This window comes from Cetorhinus maximus, chromosome 4 (assembly GCF_964194155.1).
Source record: "Cetorhinus maximus chromosome 4, sCetMax3.hap1.1, whole genome shotgun sequence".
Lineage (NCBI taxonomy): Eukaryota > Metazoa > Chordata > Chondrichthyes > Lamniformes > Cetorhinidae > Cetorhinus > Cetorhinus maximus.
The window spans coordinates 72,763,119-72,786,030 of record NC_135882.1 but is presented as its reverse complement, the minus strand read 5'-3'; the positions used below and the strand labels follow the sequence as shown (position 1 = coordinate 72,786,030).

Here is a 22,912-nt window from a genome sequence, read left to right as displayed (position 1 = left end):
CGGAGACGAGGTCCCGCCTTCACACTGAGGATACCCTCCATCATATTATGAGGCGCTACCACCATGCTAAATGGGATAGATTTCAAACAGATCTAGCAACTCAAGACTGGGCATCCATGAGGTGCTGTGGGTCATCAGCACCAGCAGAATTGTATTCGAACACAATCTGTAACCTCATGGCCCGGCATATCCCCCACTCTACCATTACCACCAAGCCAGGGGATCAACCCTTCTTCAATGAAGAGCGCAGGAGGGCATGCCAGGAGCAGCACTAGACATACCTAAAAATAAGGTGTCTACTGGTGAAGGTATAACACAGGACTACCTGCATGCCAAACAGCATAAGAAGCAAGTGATAGACAGAGCTAAGCGATCCCACAACCAAAAGATCAGATCTAAGCTCTGCACTCCTGCACATCCAGTCGTGAATGGTGGTGGACAATTAAACAAATCACTGGAGAAGGAGGCTCCACAAATATCCCCATCCTCAATGATGGAGGAGTCCAGCACATCAGTGCAAAAGATAAGGCTGAAGCATTCGCTACAAGCTTCAGCCATAAGTGCCGACTGGATGATCCATCTTGGCGTCCACCGGAGTTCCCCAAATCACAGATGCCAGTCTTCAGCCAATTTTATTCACTCCACATGATATCAAGAAACAGCTGATGGCAGCGGATACTGCAAAGGCTATGGGCCCTGACAATATTCTGGCAGTAGTACTGAAGACTTCTGCTCCTGAACTTGCCGCGCCCCCAGCCAAGCTGTTCCAGTACAGCTACATCACTGGTATCTACCTGGCTATGTGTAAAATTGCCCAGGAATGTCCTGTACACAATAAGCAGGGAAAATTCAACGCAGCCAATTACCACCCCATCAGTCTACTCTCGGTCATCAGCAGAGTAATGGAAGGGGTCATCAACAGTGCTATCAAGCGGCACTTGCTTACCAATAACCTGTTCACTGACACCCAGTTTGGGTTCCACCAGGGCCACTCAGCTCCTGACCTCATTACAGCCTTGGTTCAAACATGCACAGAACAGCTGAACTTCCGAGGTGAGGTGAGAGTGACTGCCCTTGATATCAAGGCCACATTTGACCAAGTGTGGCACCAAGGAGCTCTAGCAAAACTGGAGTCAATGGGAATCAGGTGGGAAACTCTCCACTGGTTAGTCATACCTAGCACAAAGGAAGATGGCTGTGGTTGTTGGAGGTCAGTCATTTCAGCTCCAGGACAGCACTGCAGGAGTTCCTCAGGGTAGTGTCCTCGGCCCAACCATCTTCAGCTGCTTCATCAATCACCTTCCTTCCACCATAAGGTCAGAAGTGAGGCTGTTCACTGATGATTGCACAATGTTCACCACCCTTTGCGGCTCCTCAGATACTGAAGTAGTCCATGTCCAAATGCAGCAAGACCTGGACAATATCCAGGCTTCGTCTGTCAAGTGGCAAGTAACATTCACACCACACAAGTGTCAGACAATGACCATCTCCAACAAAAGAGAATCTAACAAACACCCCTTGACGTTCAATGGCATTACCATCACGGAATCCCCCACTATCAACATCCTGGAGGTTACCATTGACCAGAAACTGAACTGAACTAGCCATATAAATACTGTGGTTACAAGAGCAGGTCAGAGGCGTGGAATCCTGCAATGAGTAACTCACCTCCTGGCTCCCTAAAGCCTGCCATCTACAAGGCACAAGTCAGGAGTGTGATGGGATACTCTCCACTTGCCTGGATGAGTGCAGGTCCCACAATACTCAAGAAGCTTGACACTGTCCAGGACAAAGCAGCCCGCTTGATTGGCACCACATCCACAAACATTCACTCCCTCCACCACCGACGCACAGTAGCAGCAGTATGTACCATCTACAAGATACACTGCAGGAATTCACCAAGGCTCCTCAGACAGCACCTTCTAAACCCACGACCACTACCATCTAGAAGGACAAGGGCAGTAGATAGATGGGGACACCACCACCTGGAAGTTCCCCTCCAAGTCACTCACCATCCTGACTTGGAAATATATCGCCGTTCCTTCACTGTCACTGGGTCAAAATCCTGGAACTCCCTTCCTAACAGCACTGTGGGTGTACCTACACCACATGGACTGCAGCGGTTCAAGAAGGCAGCTCACCACCAGCTTCTCAAGGGCAACTCGGGATGGGCAATAAATGCTGGCCTAGCCAGCAAAGCCCACATCCTGTGAATGAATAAAAAAAAATCTGCAAATGGATGATGGTGGAACAAGCAATACTAATTTAAGGTTTCAACTGGTAAAACTAAAGGTACTGACAGATTTCAGAATGAGAGAAGATTTGGACAGGTTAATTGGTTAACCCCATAGGTTAACAGGGTGGTGATGAAATCATCGTAGGAAATAATCGAAAGTTTCTGAGTACAAAATAAATCAAGTAGAAGACAAATCTGTGCCTGAACTTGAAAGAAAGAAGTGTGGTAAGAAACGTCTAAGGTAGCTGTTGGTCCTATACAAATACACATAAGATGCAAACAAAAATGTTTCCACAAACTGAAGTTGTATAATACTCAACAAAACAAAGGTATATACAAAGATAAAAAGGATATATAGGGCTGGATTTTATGGGCCACCCACAGGTGGGAAAGCAGGTGGGTGGACCTGTAAAATAGTCACCATGCCATTGGTGGCACGCCTGCCACCAGCCTGCTCCTGCCCTACCCCTGTTGCAATTTTACAAGTGGTGAGGAGGCTTCAGGTGGGCTGCCCCCATGGCTTAATTGAGATCTTTTAGTGTGCAATTAATGCTCATATTTAATGCGCCTTATGTGAAGCCAGCAGGTTTGTACCTGTAGGTTGCCTCCTTTCTGAGTCCCCAGTGCAAATTGGAGGGACCCCCCACAGTTTTGCCCCCTGACCTGACCATGCTTTCTCATCCCACTCATCAGGGCCTGCCAGCCTGGCCCCAGCAAGATCCCGGGCTTACCTGGAGGTCCGGGTCTGTCACTGAATGCCTCCTCTTCATCCTACCTGCAGTACCGGCAGTGGCCACTGCTCCTGATGTTGCAGAACTGCCAGCCTCTGATTGGTTGGCAGCTCTATGAGGAGGAGCTTCCTCCTGAAGTGGGATGGAAGTCTCGCCTCACGATAATTAATGGCCCATTGTCCAAAAAAATTAAAGTAGGGCGAGCCTGCCAACAGTTGGTGGGCTCGCTCCAGACATTTACGTTGAGGTGCGGGGACCCCACTCTCAGTGTATAATCCAGCCCATCATAATATAATACAACTAAAGAAAACTAAAATCCACTAGCTTAATGTTTAAAATGAAAATAAGATTATAGATAATTGTGGTATTGATGGGATTCGCTTTTTCAGCTTGCGAGAGTCAGGGAACAATCAAAGACAAGTTATAAAAGACTCACTCAAGGTCGGCAGCGCACCCACTGACAATTAAGAGGCCTATCAAGGCGATTAATGTAGCAATTAATCTGGATTTTTCACTGCCCGTCCAACATTACAGTTGGTGGGCAGGCGAATCGGCCAGGTGGCCTTTGGATTTTTAAGGAAACCTCATCCAAGGGCGGGATGAGGTTGCCGATATTAATTTTAAAAAATAAAAATGTTTGGGCAGAATATTTATAATCTATATGTTTAGGCAAGTGAGTCCGATGTGTGGACATTTTTTCTGCATTTAAGATCTTTATTTGATGGTTTTAAATTCTTCAGTTCCCTGAGGCAGCTCTCTGCCTTCAGGGACCTTTCACCGTGCTCCCCTGCACCCGCTCTGACTTCAGCACTTACCCTCCTACTGCCCCCACCCCAGTAGTGCTGAGCCTTTCAGCGTGCCTTTCACGTTTGTTGGCCAGTGTGAAATCATGGTCAGGGGCTGATCGCGGGAGGCAGGCTATTTCCCAGCTGCTCCCGGACCCGCCCACAGCGCCCGCCTGACAACCTCAAAATTCTGCCCAAGATATAGCAGAAATACTAAATGAGTACTTTATAATGGTCTATACTCTTGAAGATGATGCACCACTGTCAGAACTTTAATATGTTTACAATAAAATTGTTAATAATAAAATAAATGAACATATTGTTTTTGATAGCATTCGGAGCTTTAAAGTAGATAAGGCAGTCAGTTTGGATGATATCTACCCAAGTCCTCAGGAAGATTTGACTGCTGATGCACGAGAACCTTTTCAATATGTTTAATAGCTTGCTGGAGTCTGGAACTGTTCCCTTAGACTTGAATGAGGCTAATGTAGGTCCAATCTTTGAAAAAGATAAGACAGATCTGATAACTTATAGGCCCATTAGCTCCACATCAGTAAGAGAGAAAATGTTTGAGGAAATCATTAGGGTTGTAATATACTTAGATAGAGAAGGACATATCAAGGATACATGGCATGGCGAACATGTTGAATAATTACCTTGAGTCAGTATTTTTAGCTGAGGAAGGGGCCAGCATGTCTGAGATCCAAGGAAATTAAAAATGGTCCAGGAACAGGTATTCACCAAAATTAACATCAGCTAAGCAATCATGAACAAAATAATGGCACTAAAGAGTGACAAATCCCCAAGGCCAGGTGGCTTCCATCCCAGGATTTTAATGGAGTCGGTAAGAACATTGCAGATGGCCGAACTAGAATCTTCCAAAGTTCTTTTGAGTTGGAAACTGGTCCGAGTGGAAAATTAAGCAGGTCACTCTGCTAGGTGAGAGAGGGAAACCAGGGAATTATAGACCAAATAGCCTGCCATCTCTTGTTGGGAAATCACTAGAGCCTATAGGTGACTAAACACCTTGAAGTCTTTCCACTGATTAGAGAGAATCGGCATGGATCTGCAAAGGGTAGGTTATGCCTGATGAACCTGATAAAATCTTTTGAAGAGGTGACTAAAGTGTTGGACAGTGGAATGTCTATGGATATTTTTACATGGACTTCCAGAAGGCATTTGATAAAGTCCCCCATAAGAGACTTAGCTAGAGTTGAAGCTCATGGAATTGAAGGCAATTTTTTGTCCTGATTGCCGAGCAACAGGGGACAAAGAGTAGGGATAATGGGCAGGTATTTTAATTGGCAAGATGCGACTTGTGGTGGTCCATCAAACATGCGTAAGTCTGCTCACCCCACCAACACCACTACCGCCCCCCCGCACCCCCCAAGCATATGCGCATCTGGAAATTTTGACCTATACCTTAGACAATGAAAGATCTAATGTGTAATGCAAAGAACCATTAGCTATGGAAAATGAAAGTGGCACAATGATACAGGCCCTAGAGAACTGCAATCTATCTATTTGCAACATCATAAAGACATTTTCATGTATGCACTCAGCACACCATTTCCCCAGAACCTATCAAGCTACACCATCCTTTTACAGAACCTGTAGGATGCAGAATTAACTATATTTCTCCTTATTGCTAAATGTAAACACTTACCTCAAAATTGACTGGCAGGTTCCGCTTCAAAGCAATCTCAAACACCAAACTGATTTCAGACTTGTTGATATCTGTATCCTCTTCCCCTTCATTTGAAATTTCTTCACTCTTTGAAATACAAGAGAAGGAATTTTATCTTAGTTATATAATGGCTGCAGCCTGTAATGCAATATGATTTACATTTTCACGCTGCTCCTCAAGTAACATCATCCAAAACATGTCAGTTTCCACATTTATGTTGAAGACACCCAGCTCTACCTCATCACCACTTCGCTTAACTCCTCCAATTATCAGACTGTTTGTCTGACATCCAGTACTGAATGAGCAGAAATTTTCTCCAATTAAATATTGGGAAGACCTAAGCCATTATCTTCAGACCCTGATAGCAACTCTGTTCCTGGATACTGATTCCATCCTTCACCCTGGCAACTGTCTGAGGATGAACCAGATTGCTTGCAACCTTGGTGTCACACATGATGCCGAGATGAGCTTCCAACCACATATTGTGCCTTCACAAAAGCAACCAATTTCTACCTCTGTAACATTGCTTGATGCTCTTCTGCTGTTGAAATCTTCATTTATGCCTTCGATACCTCTAGACTCGACCATTCCAACGTTCTCCTGGTCTGCCTCTGACATTTTACCCTCTGTGAACTTGAGGTAATCCAAACCTCTGCTATCCTCATCCTTACTCACACAAAATCAATTTCATCTATTTCCCAGGTTTGCTGACCTACATTGAATCCCATTTACCAACACCTCAATTTTAAAACTCTCGGCCTTGTTTTTAAATCCCTACATGACTTCGCCCTTCCCTACCTCTGTAATTTCCTCCCGCCCACAGTCTGAGAGATCTCTGCACAACTCTAATTCTGGCTTCTTACACATGCCCAATTTTAATTTCTCCACTGTTGGTGACCATGCCTTCAGCTGCCAAGGCCCTAAGCTTTGGAATTCTCTCCCTAAACCTCGTCACCCCTCTACCTCTCTTTCTTGCTTTCAGACACTCTTTAAAACCTACCTCTTGAAGAAGCCATTGGTTATATGCCCTAATGTCAGCATATATGGATCAGTGTCAAATTTTGCTTTATAATGCTCGTGTGAAGGGCCTTAGGACCTTTTGATACATTAAAGGTACTACAGAAATAAAAGTTATTGTTGTGATGACACCATTGCAATGCTATTTTCTTAAAGGATCATGGGGCTACAAAGTCTGCTTGTGGGAATTGGTGATGCAAGGCAAAGTTTCATACTATTGACATCCACTTAAAATCTGCTAATTTAAAAAAATCAAGTGAAGCTGAAAAAATTCCAACAGAATTCCAAGTTATTAATGTACAGAAGAATGCCTGAGGATTCTATAGAAATTATAAAATAGGATCTTATGCATTTATTACATATGACTCTATTGGCAGCAACCTTTGTGTCAGAAATTGTTGAATTTAATTTCCTAATCTAGGTTGAACTCCAGTACAGTACTGAGGGTGTCATCATTTGAACATAATGATAAACTAAATCTGAATGTTCAGTGGGATGTCAAATATTCCACGGCACTATTTAAAAGTTCTCATGTTATCCTGGCCAACATTTCTCCTCAATCAATTCAACCAAAAATGCCCTATATAAACTGGTCATTCATCTCATAATTGCCATGTTGGTCTAGTGAAACATTCAAAAGTAATTTTGATATATATTGCTGTGATAAGGTAGTACATAACTGCAAGTCCTTTTTAAAATTTCACCATGTGTAATACACATCTTATTCCTCAGACTACCAAATACTCACATCAGAACTAACTGCCAGCAACACAACTAAGCTAAAGTCAGAGGTCCACAATGATCTGCAGCTTCTGCAGCTTTACACATAATTAGAAGATAAGCCTGTCAATTTACTCCCTATTTTTCATTTCATCAATTCTAAAATTCTGCAGTTTGCTTGGACTCATGCCTTTTTTGCTGCCAAGTGGCCTGCTTCTAGAATTTTTTTTCCCTAGACACCCTGCTACCTGCTGAGAGAGGCACTGTCCAGGCTGATCTGCTCCTCTAAAGTTACCTTTATCCTGCAAGGAAACACTATTGTTCCACGAATTGAGTATTGCTCCAACTGAGTGGAGAAGGGGGTCGAAAGTATATTCTCCCACACTTTGGCATGGAATGTTAACACTTTAATACTCAGAAATTTGATCCCAAACCAAGTTAAAACTAGAACAACTGACATTAGTTAGCTATTGCCAAACTAGAGAACTGCACGCTCCCATTGAATTAACTTGTCAGCCTGACTCGACATACCATCAAATGGAACTCAGCATAAAAAGATATGTAAACAAATTGTGGATCTAAAGATGAAATGCTGACACTCATGCGTTATGCATTTGGGTCCAATCATATGATGTAATAGTTACACAATAAGTGGACCTGATACATTTAATGAAGTGTGTAAAAGCCACTGTAACAGCTGCTAACACAACTAGCTATTTTAAAATGTATTCTAAATTCACTTTCTCAACTATGTTATGATCCCCATAGAGACCAATAACTTTGAAAACCAGATAAGAATTTTCCATTTACCAACGGAAATAATAGCACAACAAGATTTCATGTTTTCCAACTTTTACTGTAACAGATAAAAATCAACATAGACCAAACATTACTTAATAGGCAACTAATATACTAAGCTACAGAAAAGGTACTTTCCCCATTAACTAATTAATACAACCCATAAACCTCATGCCACACTTGTATGTTATGCCACACTCTCAGTAGATATGCAATCCAATAGGTAAAGTCCCAAACATCTCCCGGCTTTACAACAGGGTCCCTTCTCCCTGCTTCATCAGGATAAGTCTACCAGTGTCCTTTTAAAAGTCCCTTCACTCAATCTTCCGAGTACCATTAAACAGGCTTCCAATGGCAAGGCACCCTCTGGCAACTCCTTGGTCTTTAAATCTCTATAATCCTCGCCCTTCAAACAGGGAATCCATTCTCACCAGCATTCTGCTTGGTGGTTAACCCCAAAAGAGTCCTTCCCTCTGCTTGGCACAAGAGCAGCTGTTTTTAGTCTTCCTCTCCAGGTCTCTCTCTATGACTGAAAATCTGTGTCCAGCAAGATGAGCTGTCTTTCTTTTGTGTCAAAGTGTGAAACTGGCACTTGAATTTCTATTAGTTTCGGCCTTGGCCTTTGGCCCCATGACAACCAAATCACATGGGCCTGTCTCTGGGCAGAGTTCAGTAAACCACCCCGCCATTCCAAGAGAATTAAAGGAGACAGTTTAAAACATAAAGTCTGGCATTTGTAACAACTTTATTACTTCTCATACTTACAATCCAATCAGGCATAAGACACAATTACATTTTTATCGTGTAGGGTGACCAACAAGTTCTAGAAATAATCAATCAGGATTGATCAATATCCAGTGATTCCCGTTGGAAAGCGCAACAGCAGATGTCAGGGAAGAGGGTGGTAAGTTTGTTAGAGGTAGGCTCCCCCAACTACTCGCTGTGTAATCAAATAATTTGCTGACATTCAATGTACAAGATCACACATGAAGAATGGTTACTTGGGCAAGCTATGTGGGGAGCTGAGGTGGGCGCAGCGTCAGGGAGAGTTGCCAATATCTGTGGAATCAGCAAAAGTGAGCACCTTAAGATGAGAGGCAAAAATTGAAAGAAAAAAATAATTCTTTAAAGCATGTGCAACATTATGTAAACAAAGCTTTGGGCATTATTTTTCTCTGGATTGTTTGTAACTGTAATTAGTTTCCTGATTTTCCTCTGGAGAGCTGAAAGGAAAAATTTCCATATTAATATCTGCTAAGAGGCCAGCAGGTAGTAAATTCCACAGTAATTTCTGGCGGTAAGCTAGCTAATTACATAAACATATAGCTTGAGCAAACTACTGGAAAGAAAGAAAAAGGGGTCAAGGAAATTTGGTGGCATGTCCCTTTATCCTTGAGCTGAATGCTTCCTTAATGTTGGCATTCAGAGATAGATGAAAAGTAAAAAGTGGGTTGTTGTCTATTTCTACTTCTGTTGGCAGGCAGCTACTTGTGTTGACAGGAAAATCACATCCTGCAGTATGTTTCTGGAAGGTCCTTACCATTGCAACATTCAGAATGACGATTAAGAGATTTTATACACAACCTAATTTTCTGTCTTTCATTTTATCGTTAGCAGAAATTAATTATATAATGTTCAACTTTTACTCCTGACTTTCAACCAAACCATTTTGCAATACTTCCCCAAAATGTCTTCAATCAATTAATTTAGGTGACATATAATTATGTATGACACTAAGTCCCCTTTGGCTGAATATTAGTACTGAAGAATGTTGAAACTTCTTTCAAAAGTAAGATAACCATCTAGTCCTGAGATGAGCGAAGTGGAGAAAAATGTAAATGTAGCAGTCAGAATAACACTGTATTTTTTTTAAGATAACATGAACAGATTATATAACGTTCTTGATGGGATTACGGAAGTTCTATTAAAAGACGATGAATGCTTCTCTTAGAATACACACCACATTGTGTTACCAGCTGACAGAACAATTAACAAAGCAAATGATATACCCAGAAGTGGTTATTCAAAAAAGCGAACAAAAAAGCAGTCATATATTAAACTGCATATCAAACCATTGTTAAGCACAGTCCAATGATCTCAAACATTATTTAACATGTAGAGATCTAGTATAATCACATTGATATTTTTTGCATTTCAACTGAACTCATCTTGCTAAACATCATATCCTAAGAAGAAATGCCACTTTCTACGCATATAAGCACTTACATACTTATAAAACAATGGATCAATAATACAGTACTTAGGTTAAGGATTCAGGTTGATTTGAAATGCATGTGGTAGAAACATAGAAAAGTAGGAGTAGGTCATTTGGCCCTTTGAACCTGCTCCACCATTCAATATGATCATGACTGATCCTCTATCTCAATGCCATACTCATGTTCTCCCCCATGCCCCTTGATGCCTTTAGAGTCTAGAAATCTATTTCCTTCTTAAATATATTCAGTGACTTGGCCTCCACAGCCCTCTGTGGTAGAGAATTCCACAGGTTCACCACCCTATGAGTGAAGAACTTTCTCCTCATCTCAGTCCTAAATGGCCAACCCCGTATCCTGAGATTGTGACACCTTGTTCTGGACCCCCAGCCAGAGGAAACATCATTCCTGCATCAAGTCTGTCCAGCCTTGTCAGAATTTTATATGTTTCAATGAAATCCCATCTCATTCTTCTAAACACCAGTGAATACAGGCCTAGTCAGCCCAATCTCTCCTAATATGACAATCCTGCCATCCCGGGAATCAGTCTGGTGAACCTTTACTGCACTCCCTCTATGACAAGTACATTCTTTCTTGGGTAAGGAGGCCAAAAGTGCACACAATACTCCAGGGGGAGAATTTTCTTCCTGTTGGGTGGGCCGGTCAGGAGCAGGCGTGGGTGGGCACGAACCCGACTGGCGCTCCTGATCAGGTCCGTGCCACCATTTTATGTGGGTGGGCCAATTAAGGCCCGCCCAGTGTGGCATGCAACCGGAAGCACTGAGTGCTCCCTGTGCAGTCAGGGTGGGGTTGCCTGAGTCGGGAGTGCGCTCTTTCGCGCATGCGCACGAAAAAGCGCAGAAATCTCCCTGAGATACAGAGATGCCTAAGGGAGGTTATTTTTAAGTCTAAAAAGTGTAATAAAGTGGCGAGAAAATTTTTATGACATGTCCCCTCATGTGAAACTGTCACATGAGCTGGGACATGTGCATTAATTTTAATAAAAATTTTTCTGAAAATTTTAAATCATTCATGAAACCTCATCTTGCCCGTGAATGCGGTTCCATGAAAAATGCGAAGGCCACCTGGGCTCTTTGCCTGCCTGCAAACCTTAAGGTTTGACGGGCAGCTCAGCTGCTTGCCATAATTAGTTTTTAAATGGCCTTAATAGGCCTTTGACAGTTCAGCAGGTGCGCAGCCAAGTCGGCTGCAGGCCCGCCGAACTGAAAATCTAAATGACGTGCAGTGATGTCGGGGCACACGCCCGACGTCACCCCGTGCCATTTTACGCCTCGGTGAGCGGGGCCCGTCCCCGCTCACAGAGCCAAAGATTCTGCCCCAGGTGTGGTCTCACCAAGGCCCTGTACAGCTGCAGTAGGGCATCCTTGCTCCTGTACTCAAGTCCTCTTGCAATGAAGGCCAACATACCATTTGCCTTCTTAACTGCTTGCTGCAGCTGCATGCTTACTTTCAGTGGTTGATGTACAAGGACACCCAGGTCCCTTTGTACATCAACTTTTCCCAATCTATCACTATCTAAATAATACTCTGCCGTTCAGTTTTTCCTACCAAATTAGATAACTTCACATTTATCCATGTCATACCGCATCTGCCATGTATTTGCCCACTCACAACTTGTCTAAATTGCCTTGAAGCCTCTTAACATCCTCCTCACCACTCACATTCCCACCTAGTTTTGTGTCATCAGCAAACTTGGAAATATTACATTTGGTTCCCTCATCCAAATCATTGATACGAGCTCTGAAGAAGAGATGTGCTGACTCAAAATGTTAACTCTGTTTCTCTCTCCACAGATGCTGTCAGACCTGCTGAGTTTTTCCAGCACTTTCTGTTTTTATTTCATATTTCCAGCATCCGCAGTGTTTTGCTTTTATTTGGGTAACGAGTACTGGATACAAGTGTTCAGGAAAGATAGGGAAGGAAAGGAAGGAGGAGTGGTGGCAGTATTGATTAAGGGGAATATTATAGTGCTAGAGAGAAAGGATGGCCTGGTGGGGGTCAAGGATAGAATTTATTTGGTTTGAGTTAAGAAACAATAGAGATGTTATTACATTACTGTGTGTTTTCTATAGGCCACCAACTACTGGGAAAGGAGCAAATTTTCAGGAAAATTACAGGGAAGATGCAAGAATTATAGCGTGGTGATCATGGGGACTTCCAAGTAACCTAATATAGACTGGAATAGTAATTGCATAATGGGAAGAGAGGGGGAAGAGTTCCTGAAGTGTGTTCTGGAAAATTTTCTTGAGTAGTACATTTATGGCCCAATTAAGAAGGAGGCATACTGGATCGGATTGTGGAGAATGAGTAGGTCAAGTGGATCAAATGTCACTAGGGAAACAGTGATTACAGTATCAAAAGGTTTAGGTTAGCTATGGAAAAGGACAAGCAGTAGTGCTGAGTAAAAATGCTTAATCGGAGCAGGGCCAATTTCAGCAGGTTGAGAACGGATGTGTCCCGGGTCAATTAGAAACAAAGATTAACAGGCAAAACTGTAATCAAGCAATAGGCTGCCTTTAAAGGGAAGATGATTCAGGTCCAGTCAAGGTACATTACCATGAGGGGGAAAGATATGGCAACCAAAGACGGAGGTCCCTGAATGACAAAAGAGATAGAATGTAAAATGAAGCAGAAAAAGTGGGGGGTGGGTGTATATAACAGTTGTCAGGTTGTGAATGGTAGTGAGAAACAGGCTGAATATAGAAAATTCAGAGGGGAAGTGAGAATGGAAATAAGAGGGGCAAAGGAGATTGAGAAGATACTGGCAGTTCACATAAAAGGGAATTCAAAAGTTTTCTAAAGGCATATAAATAATAGATGGGTAGTAAGAGGAGGGGTTGGGCCCATTGGGCACAAGAAAGGAGATGTACACTTGGAAGCAGAGGGTATAGCTGAGATACAAAATTAGTATTTTGCATCTGTCTTTACCAAGGAAGAGGATGCTAACAAAGTTATAATGAAAGAGGAGACAGTTAAGATGCTAGATGGGCTAAAACATTGCTTCCCAAACTTTTTCCCACTGTGGCCCATTTTTAGACTTGAAAATTGCCATCACCCAAGAATGTGAGCCAGGTTGTGGCGGGTGGAAGATGGGGGGGGGGAGGGGTGCGCGCGGTGTGTGGTGGTGGTATGGAACTGTGGGGGAAGGAGGGAGGAAGAGCTATGAGATTAGTGGGGGGTGGTTGGAGAGCTTTGAGATTGGGGGGCTGTTTAAACGACAAGGTTTTTAAATTAAAAGCACCTATCTTATCACTGGCTTTTTTGGAGCAGGAATCAGGCCTCAAAGATCGGTCAGTTAGGCCACTCCCACCATTATTAAAAAAGAGGATTTAAAGGAGCCTCACAACACTTGGTCAGAGCTCCACGGCACCTATTGCTGCCTCTGAGCTTGTGATCCCAATTTTCATCTTGTGACCCTAATAGAGGGTCACGACCTACAGTTTGGGAAACACTGGGCAAAATATTAATAAAGCAGAGCTACTAGAAAGACTGTAGATATTTAAAGTTGATAAGTTATTAGGATGCACATCAAGATGCTAAGGGAAGCAAAGGTGGAAATTGCCCATCCCTAATTTTCCTTGAGATGGTGGTGGTGAGCTGCCTTTTTGAACCCGTGCAGTTCACGTGGTGTAGGTACACCCACAGTGGTGTTAGGGAGAAAGTTCCAGGATTTTGACCCCGCGACAGTGAAGGAACAATGGAACTATAGTTCCAGGTGAGGATGGTGCGTAACTTGGAGGGGAACTTGCAGCTGGTGGTGTTCCCAAATGCCTGCTGCCCTCTTTGGTCTGCATGGTGGTAAAGGCAGTGAGTTAACGATGTATCAAAGAAGGATTGGCAAATTGCTGCAGTGCATTTTGTAGATGGTACATACTGCTGTCATTATGCGCCGATGGGGGAAGGAGTGAATGTTTAAGGTGGTGAATAGGGGGTGCCCATTAAGCAGGCTACTTTGTCTTGGGATGGTGTTGAGCTTCTGGAGTGTTGTTGGAATTGCACTCATCCAGGTAAGTGGAGAGTACATTATCATGCTCTTGGCTTGTGCCTTGTAGACAGGGTCTGGGGAGTCAGGAGGCAAGTTCCTTACTGCAGAATTCCCAGCCTCTGACCTGCACTTGTAGCCACAGTGTTTATATGGCTGGTCCATTTCAGTTTCTCGTCAATAGTAACCCCGCCCTCCCAGGATGTTGATAGTGGGAGAATTTAGTGATTCTAAAGCCATTGAATGTCCTGGGGAGATGGTTATATTTTTCCTTGTTGGAGATATTCATTACTTGCACTTGTGTGGCACGGATGTTACTTACCACTTATCAGCCCAAGTCTGAATTTTGTCCAAGTTTTGCTGCATGCAGGCACAGATTGCTTCAGTTTCTCAGGAGTTGAGAATGGTAATGAACACTGTGCAATCATCAGCAAACATCTCTGCTTCTGAGCTAACAGAAACATAGAAACATAGAAACTAGGAGGAGTAGGCCATTCGGCCCTTCAAGCCTGCTCCGCCATTCATTATGATCATGGCTGATCATCCAACTCAATAGCCAAAAAGGATAACCTCACATTTATCCACATTATACTGCATCTGCCATGCATTTGCCCACTCACTCAGCTTGTCCAAATCACACTGAAGCATCTCTGCATCTTCCTCACAGCTCACCCTCCCACCCAACTTTGTGTCATCTGCAAATTTGGAGATATTACATTTAATTCCCTCATCTAAATCATTAATATATATTGTGAATAACTGGGGTCCCAGCACCGATTCCTGCAGTACCCCACTAGTCACTGCCTGCCATTCAGAAAAAGACCCGTTTATTCCTACTCTTTGTTTCCTGTCTGCCAACCAGTTTTCTATCCATCTCAATACACTACCCCCAATCCCATACGCTTTAATTTTACACGCCAATCTCTCATGTGGGACTTTTTCAAAAGCCTTCTGAAAGTCCAAATAAACCACATCCACTGGCCCCCCCTCATCAACTCTACTAGTTACATCCTCGAAAAATTCCAGTAGATTTGTCAAGCATGATTTCCCTTTCATAAATCCATGCTGACTCTGTCCGATTCTGCCACTGTTTTCCACGTGCTCAGCTATTAAATCTTTTATAATGGACTCTATAATTTTCCCCACTACTGACGTCAGGCTGACTGGTCTATAATTCCGTTTTCTCTCTGCCTCCCTTTTTAAATAGTGGGGTTACATTAGCTACCCTCCAATTTGTAGGAACTGTTCCAGAGTCTATAGAATCTCGGAAGATGACCACCAATGCAGCCACTATTTCTAAGGCCACTTCCTTAAGTACTCTGGGATGTAGGTTATCAAGCCCTGGGGATTTATCGGCCTTCAATCCCATCAATTTCCCCAACACCATTTCCCTACTAATACTGATTTCTTTCAGTTCCTCCCTCTCACTAAACCCTGTGTCCCCCAACATTTCTGGTATGTTATTAGTGTCTTCCTTTGTGAAGACAGAGCCAAAGTATGTATTTAGTTGGTCAGCCATTTCTTTGTTCCCCATTATAAATTCCCCTGTTTCTGACTGTAAGGGACCTACATTTGTCTCCACCAATCTTTTTCTCTTCACATACCTGTAGAAACTTTTACAGTCAGTTTTTATGTTCCCTGCAAGCTTACGCTCATACTCTATTTTCTCCTTCTTAATCAATCCCTTGATCCTCCTTTGCTGAATTCTAAACTGCTCCCAATCCTCAGGTCTGTTGTTTTTTTCTGACCAATTTGTATGCCTCTTCCTTGCATCTAATACTATCTCTAATTTCCCTTGTAAGCCATGGTTTGGCCACTTTCCTGCTTTACTTTTGCGCCAGACAGGAATAAACCATTGTTGCAGTTTACCCATGCGCTCTTTGAATGTTTGCCATTGCCTATCCACCGTCATCCCTTTAAGTAACATTTCCCAATCCATCATAGCAAACTCGCACCTCATACCATCGTAGTATCCTTTATTAAGATTCAGGACCCAAGTCTCAAAATCAACTACATCACTCTCCATCTTGATGAAGAATTTTATAGGTTTCTATGAGATACCCCTTCATTCTTCTGAACTCCAGCGAATATAATCCTAACCGACTCAATCTCTCATATGTCAGTCCCACCATCCCAGGAAACATTCGGGTAAACCTTCGCTGCACTCCCTCTATAGCAAGTATATCCTTCCTCAGATAAGGAGACCAAAACTGCACACAATATTCCAGGTGTGGCCTCACCAAGGCCCTGTACAATTGCAACAAGACATCCCTGTTCCTACACTCAAATCCTCTGGCTATGAAGGCCAACATACCATTTGCCTTCTTTACCGCCTGCTGCACCTGCATGCTTACCTTCAGCAACTGGTGTACAAGGACACCCAGGTCTCGTTGCACATTCCCCTCTCTCAAGTTATAGCCATTCAGATAATAATCTGCCTTCCTGTTTTTGCTACCAAAATGGACAACCTCACATTTATCCACATTATACTGCATCTGCCATGCATTTGCCCACTCACTCAGCTTGTCCAAATCACACTGAAGCATCTCTGCATCTTCCTCACAGCTCACCCTCCCACCCAACTTTGTGTCATCTGCAAATTTGGAGATATTACATTTAGTTCCCTCATCTAAATCATTAATATATATTGTGAATAACTGGGATCCCAGCACCGATTCCTGCGGTACCCCACTAGTCACTGCCTGCCATTCGGAAAAAGACCCGTTTATTCCTACTCTTTGTTTCCTGTCTGCCAACCAGTTTTCTATCTATCTCAATACACTACCCCCAATCCCATACGCTTTAATTTTGTACACCAATCTCTTACGTGGGACTTTGTCGAAAGCCTTCTGAAAGTCCAAGTAAACCACATCCACTGGCTCCCCCTCATCAACTCTACTAGTTACATCCTCGAAAAATTCCAATAGATTTGTCAAGCATGATTTCCCTTTCATAAATCCATGCTGACTCTGCCAATTCTGCCACTGTTTTCCACGTGCTCAGCTATTAAGTCTTTTATAACGGACTCTAGAATTTTCCCCACTACCGATATCAGGCTGACTGGCCTATAATTCCCTATTTTCTCACTACCTCCCTTTTTAAATAGTGGGGTTACATTAGCTACCCTCCAATCTGTAGGAACTGTTCCAGAGTCTATAGAACCTCGGAAGATGACCACCAATGCAGCCACTATTTCTAGGGTCACTTCCTTAAATACTCTGGGATGTAGATTATCAGGCCCTGGGGATTTATCGGCCTTCAATCCAATCAATTTCCCCAACACCATTTCCCTACTAATACTGATTTCTTTCAGTTCCTCCCTCTCACTAAATCCTGTGTTCCCCAATATTTCTGGTATGTTACTTGTGTCCTCCTTTGGGAAGACAGAACCAAAGTATGTATTTAGTTGGTCAGCCATTTCTTTGTTCCCCATTATAAATTCCCCTGTTTCTGACTGTAAGGGACCTACATTTGTTTTCACCAATCTTTTTCTCTTCACATACCTATAGAAACTTTTACAGTCAGTTTTTATGTTCCTCGCAAGCTGACTCTCATATTCTATGTTCCCCTTCTTATTCAATCCCTTGGCCCTCCTTTGCTGAATTCTAAAGTGCTTCCAATCCTCAGGTCTGTTGTTTTTTTACCCAATTTGTATTCCTCTGCCTTGGATCTAATACTATCTTTAATTTCCCTTGTAAGCCATGGTTTGGCCACCTTTCCTGTTTTACTTTTGCGCCAGACAGGAATAAACAATTGTTGCAGTTCACCCATGCGCTCTTTGAATGTTTCCCATTGCCTATCCACCGTCATCCCTTTAAGTAACATTTCCCAATCCATCATAGCAAACTCGCACCTCATACCATCGTAGTTTCCTTTATTAAGATTCAGGACCCAAGTCTCAAAATCAACTACGTCACTCTCCATCTTGATGAAGAATTCTATCATATTATGGTCGCTCATTCCCAAGGGATGAGCACAATTAGGTTGCCAATTATTCCTTTCTCATTACACAATACCCAGTCGAGGATGGCCTGTTCTCTTGTTGGTTCCTCAATGTATTGGTCCAGAAAAACATCCTGTATACACTCCAGGAATTTCTCCTCTACGGTATTGTTACTAATTTGATTTGCCCAATCTATATGCATATTAAAGTCACCCATAATTACAAATGTTCCTTTATTACATGCGTCTCTAATTTTCTGTTTAATGCCATTCCCAACATCACCACTACAGTTTGGGGGTCTATGTACAACCCCCACTAACGTTTTTTGCCCCTTAGTGTTTCTCAGCTCTACCCATACAGATTCCACATCATCGGAGCTAATATCTTTCCTCAATGGTGGAGGGAAGGTCATTGATGAAGCAGCTAAAGATGGTTGGGCCTCGGACACTACCCTGAGGAATTCCTACAACAATGTCCAGGGAGTGAGATATTTGGCCTCCAACATCCCCAGCCATGTTCCTTTGTGCTAGGTATGCCTCCAACCAGTACGGCTATCCCTCTAACTCCCATTGACTTCAATTTTGCCATGGGTCCTTGATGCCATACTTGGTTAAATGGTGCCTGATGTCAAGCAGAGTTACTCTCGCCTCACCTCTGGGGTTCAGTTATTTTGTCCATGTTTTGATCAAGACTGTACTGTGGCCTGGAACCAGGTGGTCCTATCTAAATCCAAACTGCATTGGTAAGCGGATTGTTGATGAGTAAGTGCCACTTGATAAGAACTGTCGACAACACTTTTAATCACTTTGCTGATGATTGAGGATAGGGCAATGGGGTGCTAATTGGTCAGGATGGATTGTCCTGCTTTTTGTGTACAGGACATACCTGGGAAACTTTCCACATTATCACATAAATGCCAGTGTTGCTGATGTACTGGACTAAGGGTGTGGCTAGTTCAGAAACACAAATCTTTAATACTACAGCCAGGGTGTTGGCAAGGCTCATATGCAGTGCCTTCAGCTGTTTCTTGATATCATGTTGAATGAACCAAATTTTCCGAAGACTGGCAGCTATGATGATAGGGACCTCAAAAGGAGGTTGAGTTGGATCATGCACTTCACCCTTCTGGCTGAAGATGGTTCCAAATGCTTCATCCTTCTCTTTTGCCCTGACGTGCTGGGTCCTGTTTGATAGAGATCATTGATAGTTGAGTGATGGGGTCGTGGTGATTTGAGCAGAGGCTGAGGCTAGTGGTGCAAGTCAACTCAGCTCCAGGACATCACTGCAGGAGTTCCTCAGGGTAGTGTCCTAGGCCCAACCATCTTCAGCTGCTTCATCAATGACCTTCCTTCCATCATAAGGTCCGAGATGGGGATGTTCGCTGATGATTGCACAATGTTCAACATCATTCCTGATTCCTCAGATTGGAGCAGTCCATGTCCAAATGCAGCAAGACCTAGACAATATCCAGGCTTGGGCTGACAAGTGCAAGTAATATTGACGCCACACAAATGCCAGGCAATGGTCATCTCCAACAAAAGAGGATCTAACCATCGCCCCTTGACGCTCAATGGCATTACCATCGCTGAATCCCCCACTATCAACATCCTGGGGATTACTATTGATCAGAAACTGAAGTGGACTAGCCAGATAAATACTGTGGCTACAAGGGCAGGTCAGAGCTAGGAATCCTGTGGTGGGTAACTCGCCTCTTGACTCCCTAAAGCCCGTCCACCATCTACAAGGCACAAGTCAGGAGTGTGATGGATTAATCCCCACTTGCCTGGATGAGTGTAGCTACCACAACACTCAAGAAGTTTGACACCATTCAGGACAAAGCAGCCGCTTGATTGGTACCACTTCCACAAACATTCCTCCACCACCAACGCACAGTGGCAGCAGTGTGTACCATCTACAAGATGCACTGCAGTAATTCACCAAGGCTACTTAGACAGCACCTTCCAAACCCACAACTACTACCATCTAAAAGGACAAGGGCAGTAGATAGATGGGAACACCAGCACCTGGAAGTTCCCCTCCAAGTCACTCATCATCCTGACTTGGAAATATATCGCCGTTCCTTCACTGTCGCTGGGTCAAAACCCTGGAACTCCCTTCCTAACAGCACTGTGGGTGTACCTACACCACATGGACTGCAGCAGTTCAAGAAGGCAGCTCAGCACCTTCTCAAGGGCAACTAAGGATGGGCAATAAATGCTGATCCAGCCAGCGAAGCCCACATCCTGTGAATGAATTTTTAAAAATTGGTAGAACATGGCATTTTAAGATGCACTCACTAACTTTGATCATTCGTGTGAGATCAATAAACTCCCTCTTGCACAGCATCCATGTTCTTAGAGCTATACTTCTGTCACTGACCTCTTTTGCCACTGCCTTCTGGGCATGTATCTGTAGGGTCTCCTGTCTCCTGAGGGTACAGGCCATCTTTCCTCCATTTTGCCTCTCTCACCAAGACCTCCAATGCACTGTCTGAAAACCTTGATTCCTGCTCTCTTCTGGTTAGCCATTGTTGATTGTTGATTGCCATTGGTTGATCTTTCTTCCTCCAGCAACCATAATGCACTTCCCTTTAGGAGATACAGGCTAGCTATATGTCGGTGCTAGAGCGTAACCATATTGGGCCTCCTGCTGATGTGTGCAGCCACTGAACAACATAGCTGGCACTGGCTGCACACAGAAAGTATTATAATGAGCAGGCAGCACGGAGTTGGTGTACTGCCTGCATTCTGCTGTGCAAGTGTGCACTCATCGTGCCTTCTGATCCCTGTATCTGTTTTCAGGGGCTAATCAGTTTAACCCCCTATATGTTGTATTTACCCACTCTTCCCTTATCTTGTTAATTTTGTCCATGCCTTATTTCCCAGCAAAAAGAACTGGCAGTTGTTCAAACCAAACTTTATGCTGCTGTTTTGTAAGAAATACATAAAAGTAGCTGGGTAATTTGTCCTTTGCTTCACCTAGTTTCCTTCAGAGGAAGATCCAGGATTGTTCTCAGCATTGTCTTTTTGACAATCTACCCAAGATCAGGAGTTAGAGGAATGAGGAATTGTGAGAGAATTCTCAGAAACAGTTTTGTGCCAAATTTGTTTGTCAGCTGCTCTGCCTTTTTGGGGTGCATTTACAAAACAAGTTCAGAATTGGCGCAAATCAGTTTCAGTTTTTCACCACCTGAAACCTGCGCATTGGAAATTGAGTGCTAAGGCCTAAACTTGTTACCCTCCTTTGCTCTGGTGTCAGGTTGGACCAAGTCCAGGTTCGAACTGAATATACACCTTAGCTCCATAGTCAGTGTGAGGAGAAACCACATCGCACTGCAGCTACAGTTTTAATATAAATGCAATCAAAGTAGCAAACTCAGGTGTCGCTATACTATGTTTGAAGGTTAAGAACAGCCATTTAAAGTTGATTTGGTAGTTTTTCAGGCGAAAAATGGATGTCCATTAGTTGAATGAGCCCTGCTTGGGGTTTCTCTTGGTTGTCTTTTCAAACCTTCTCTTCTGAGTCACATCTGTTGATGCCACCAGGACCCTCCCTAAAGCCTTCACATCCTTCCTAAAGTGCAATATCCAGAATTGTGCAGTGCTCCAGTTCAGGGAGCATCAGTGTTTCATAAAGGTTCATCATAACTTTCTTGCTTTTGTACTCTATACCTCTGTTTATGAAACCCAGGATCCCAAATGCCTTTTTAACCATTTTCTTAACCTGCTCTGCCACCTTCAAGAATTAGTGACCATATGCCCCCAGGCCACTCTGTTCCTGCATCCCCTTTAGAATTGTACCCTTTAGTTTATATTGTCTCTCCTTGTTCTACCTATCAAAATACATCACTTCATAGGGGAGAATTTTTGGCTCCGTGAGCGGGGGCGGGGCCTGCTCACCGTGGCATGCGTCCCGACGTCACCACACCTCATTTAGATTTTCAGTTCGGCGGGCACGCAGCCAAGTCGGCTGTGCGCCCACCGAACTGTCAAAGGCCTATTAAGGCCATTAATTAACTAATTAAGGCTATTGAGAAAGCTCAAAGAGCCCAGGCGGCCTTCGCATTTTTCATGGAACCTCATCCACAGGCAGATGAAGGGGTTATAAATTAAATACATTTTTTCATTAAAGTTCATTGACATGTCCCAGCTCATGTGACTCTGTCATGAGGGGACATGTCTTAAAATTTTTTTAATTAAAACTTTTAAAACTTAAAACTTATCTCCATGAGGCACCTCTGTCTCAGGGAGATTTCTGCACTCTTTCGCGCGCATTCCGATTCAGAGAAGCCTCCCCCCACCTCCCCCCCCCGCCCGCACAGGGAGTGCTCAGCGCTTCTGGGTGCGCGGCACACTGGGCGGGCCTTAATTAGCCCGCCCACGTAAAATGGCGGCACAGACCCGATCGGGGGTGCTGATCGAGTGGCTGCCAATGACAGCATGATAAAATTGGAATGCTCCAAATGACAGAATTAGGGGAGCACTGATATCTTGGCAGGTTGTGCAGCCAGAGGAGATTATTGAGGTAGGGATGACTGAGGTCATGAAGGGATTTGAAAACAAGGGTGAGAATTATAAAATTGAGGAATTGCTTAGCCGGGTGCCAATGTAGGTCAGTGAGCACAGAGGGTAATGGATGAATGGGGCTTGGTGCAAGTTAGGAGATGGCAGGAGAGTTTTGGATGACGTCAGAGGGCAGAACTCGGAAGACTGGCCAAGAGTCCATTGCAATAATCAAGTCTATAGGTACCAAAGGAAAGGTGTGGGTGAGTAGCAGAAG

At 43.5% G+C, this 22,912-nt stretch overlaps 1 protein-coding gene across 4 annotated transcripts in view; it reads right to left on the bottom strand.

Annotated features, from left to right (window-relative positions):
• stau2 (staufen double-stranded RNA binding protein 2) overlaps window positions 1-22,912 on the bottom strand; it is a 500,403-nt gene that overhangs the window by 256,784 nt on the left and 220,707 nt on the right. For all 4 annotated transcript variants that reach the window (XM_078540321.1, XM_078540322.1, XM_078540323.1 and 1 more), the window contains exon 7: window positions 5,419-5,526. In XM_078540321.1, coding sequence (XP_078396447.1) covers window positions 5,419-5,526 — 108 coding nt within the window. The remainder of the gene's footprint in view (window positions 1-5,418; window positions 5,527-22,912) is intronic.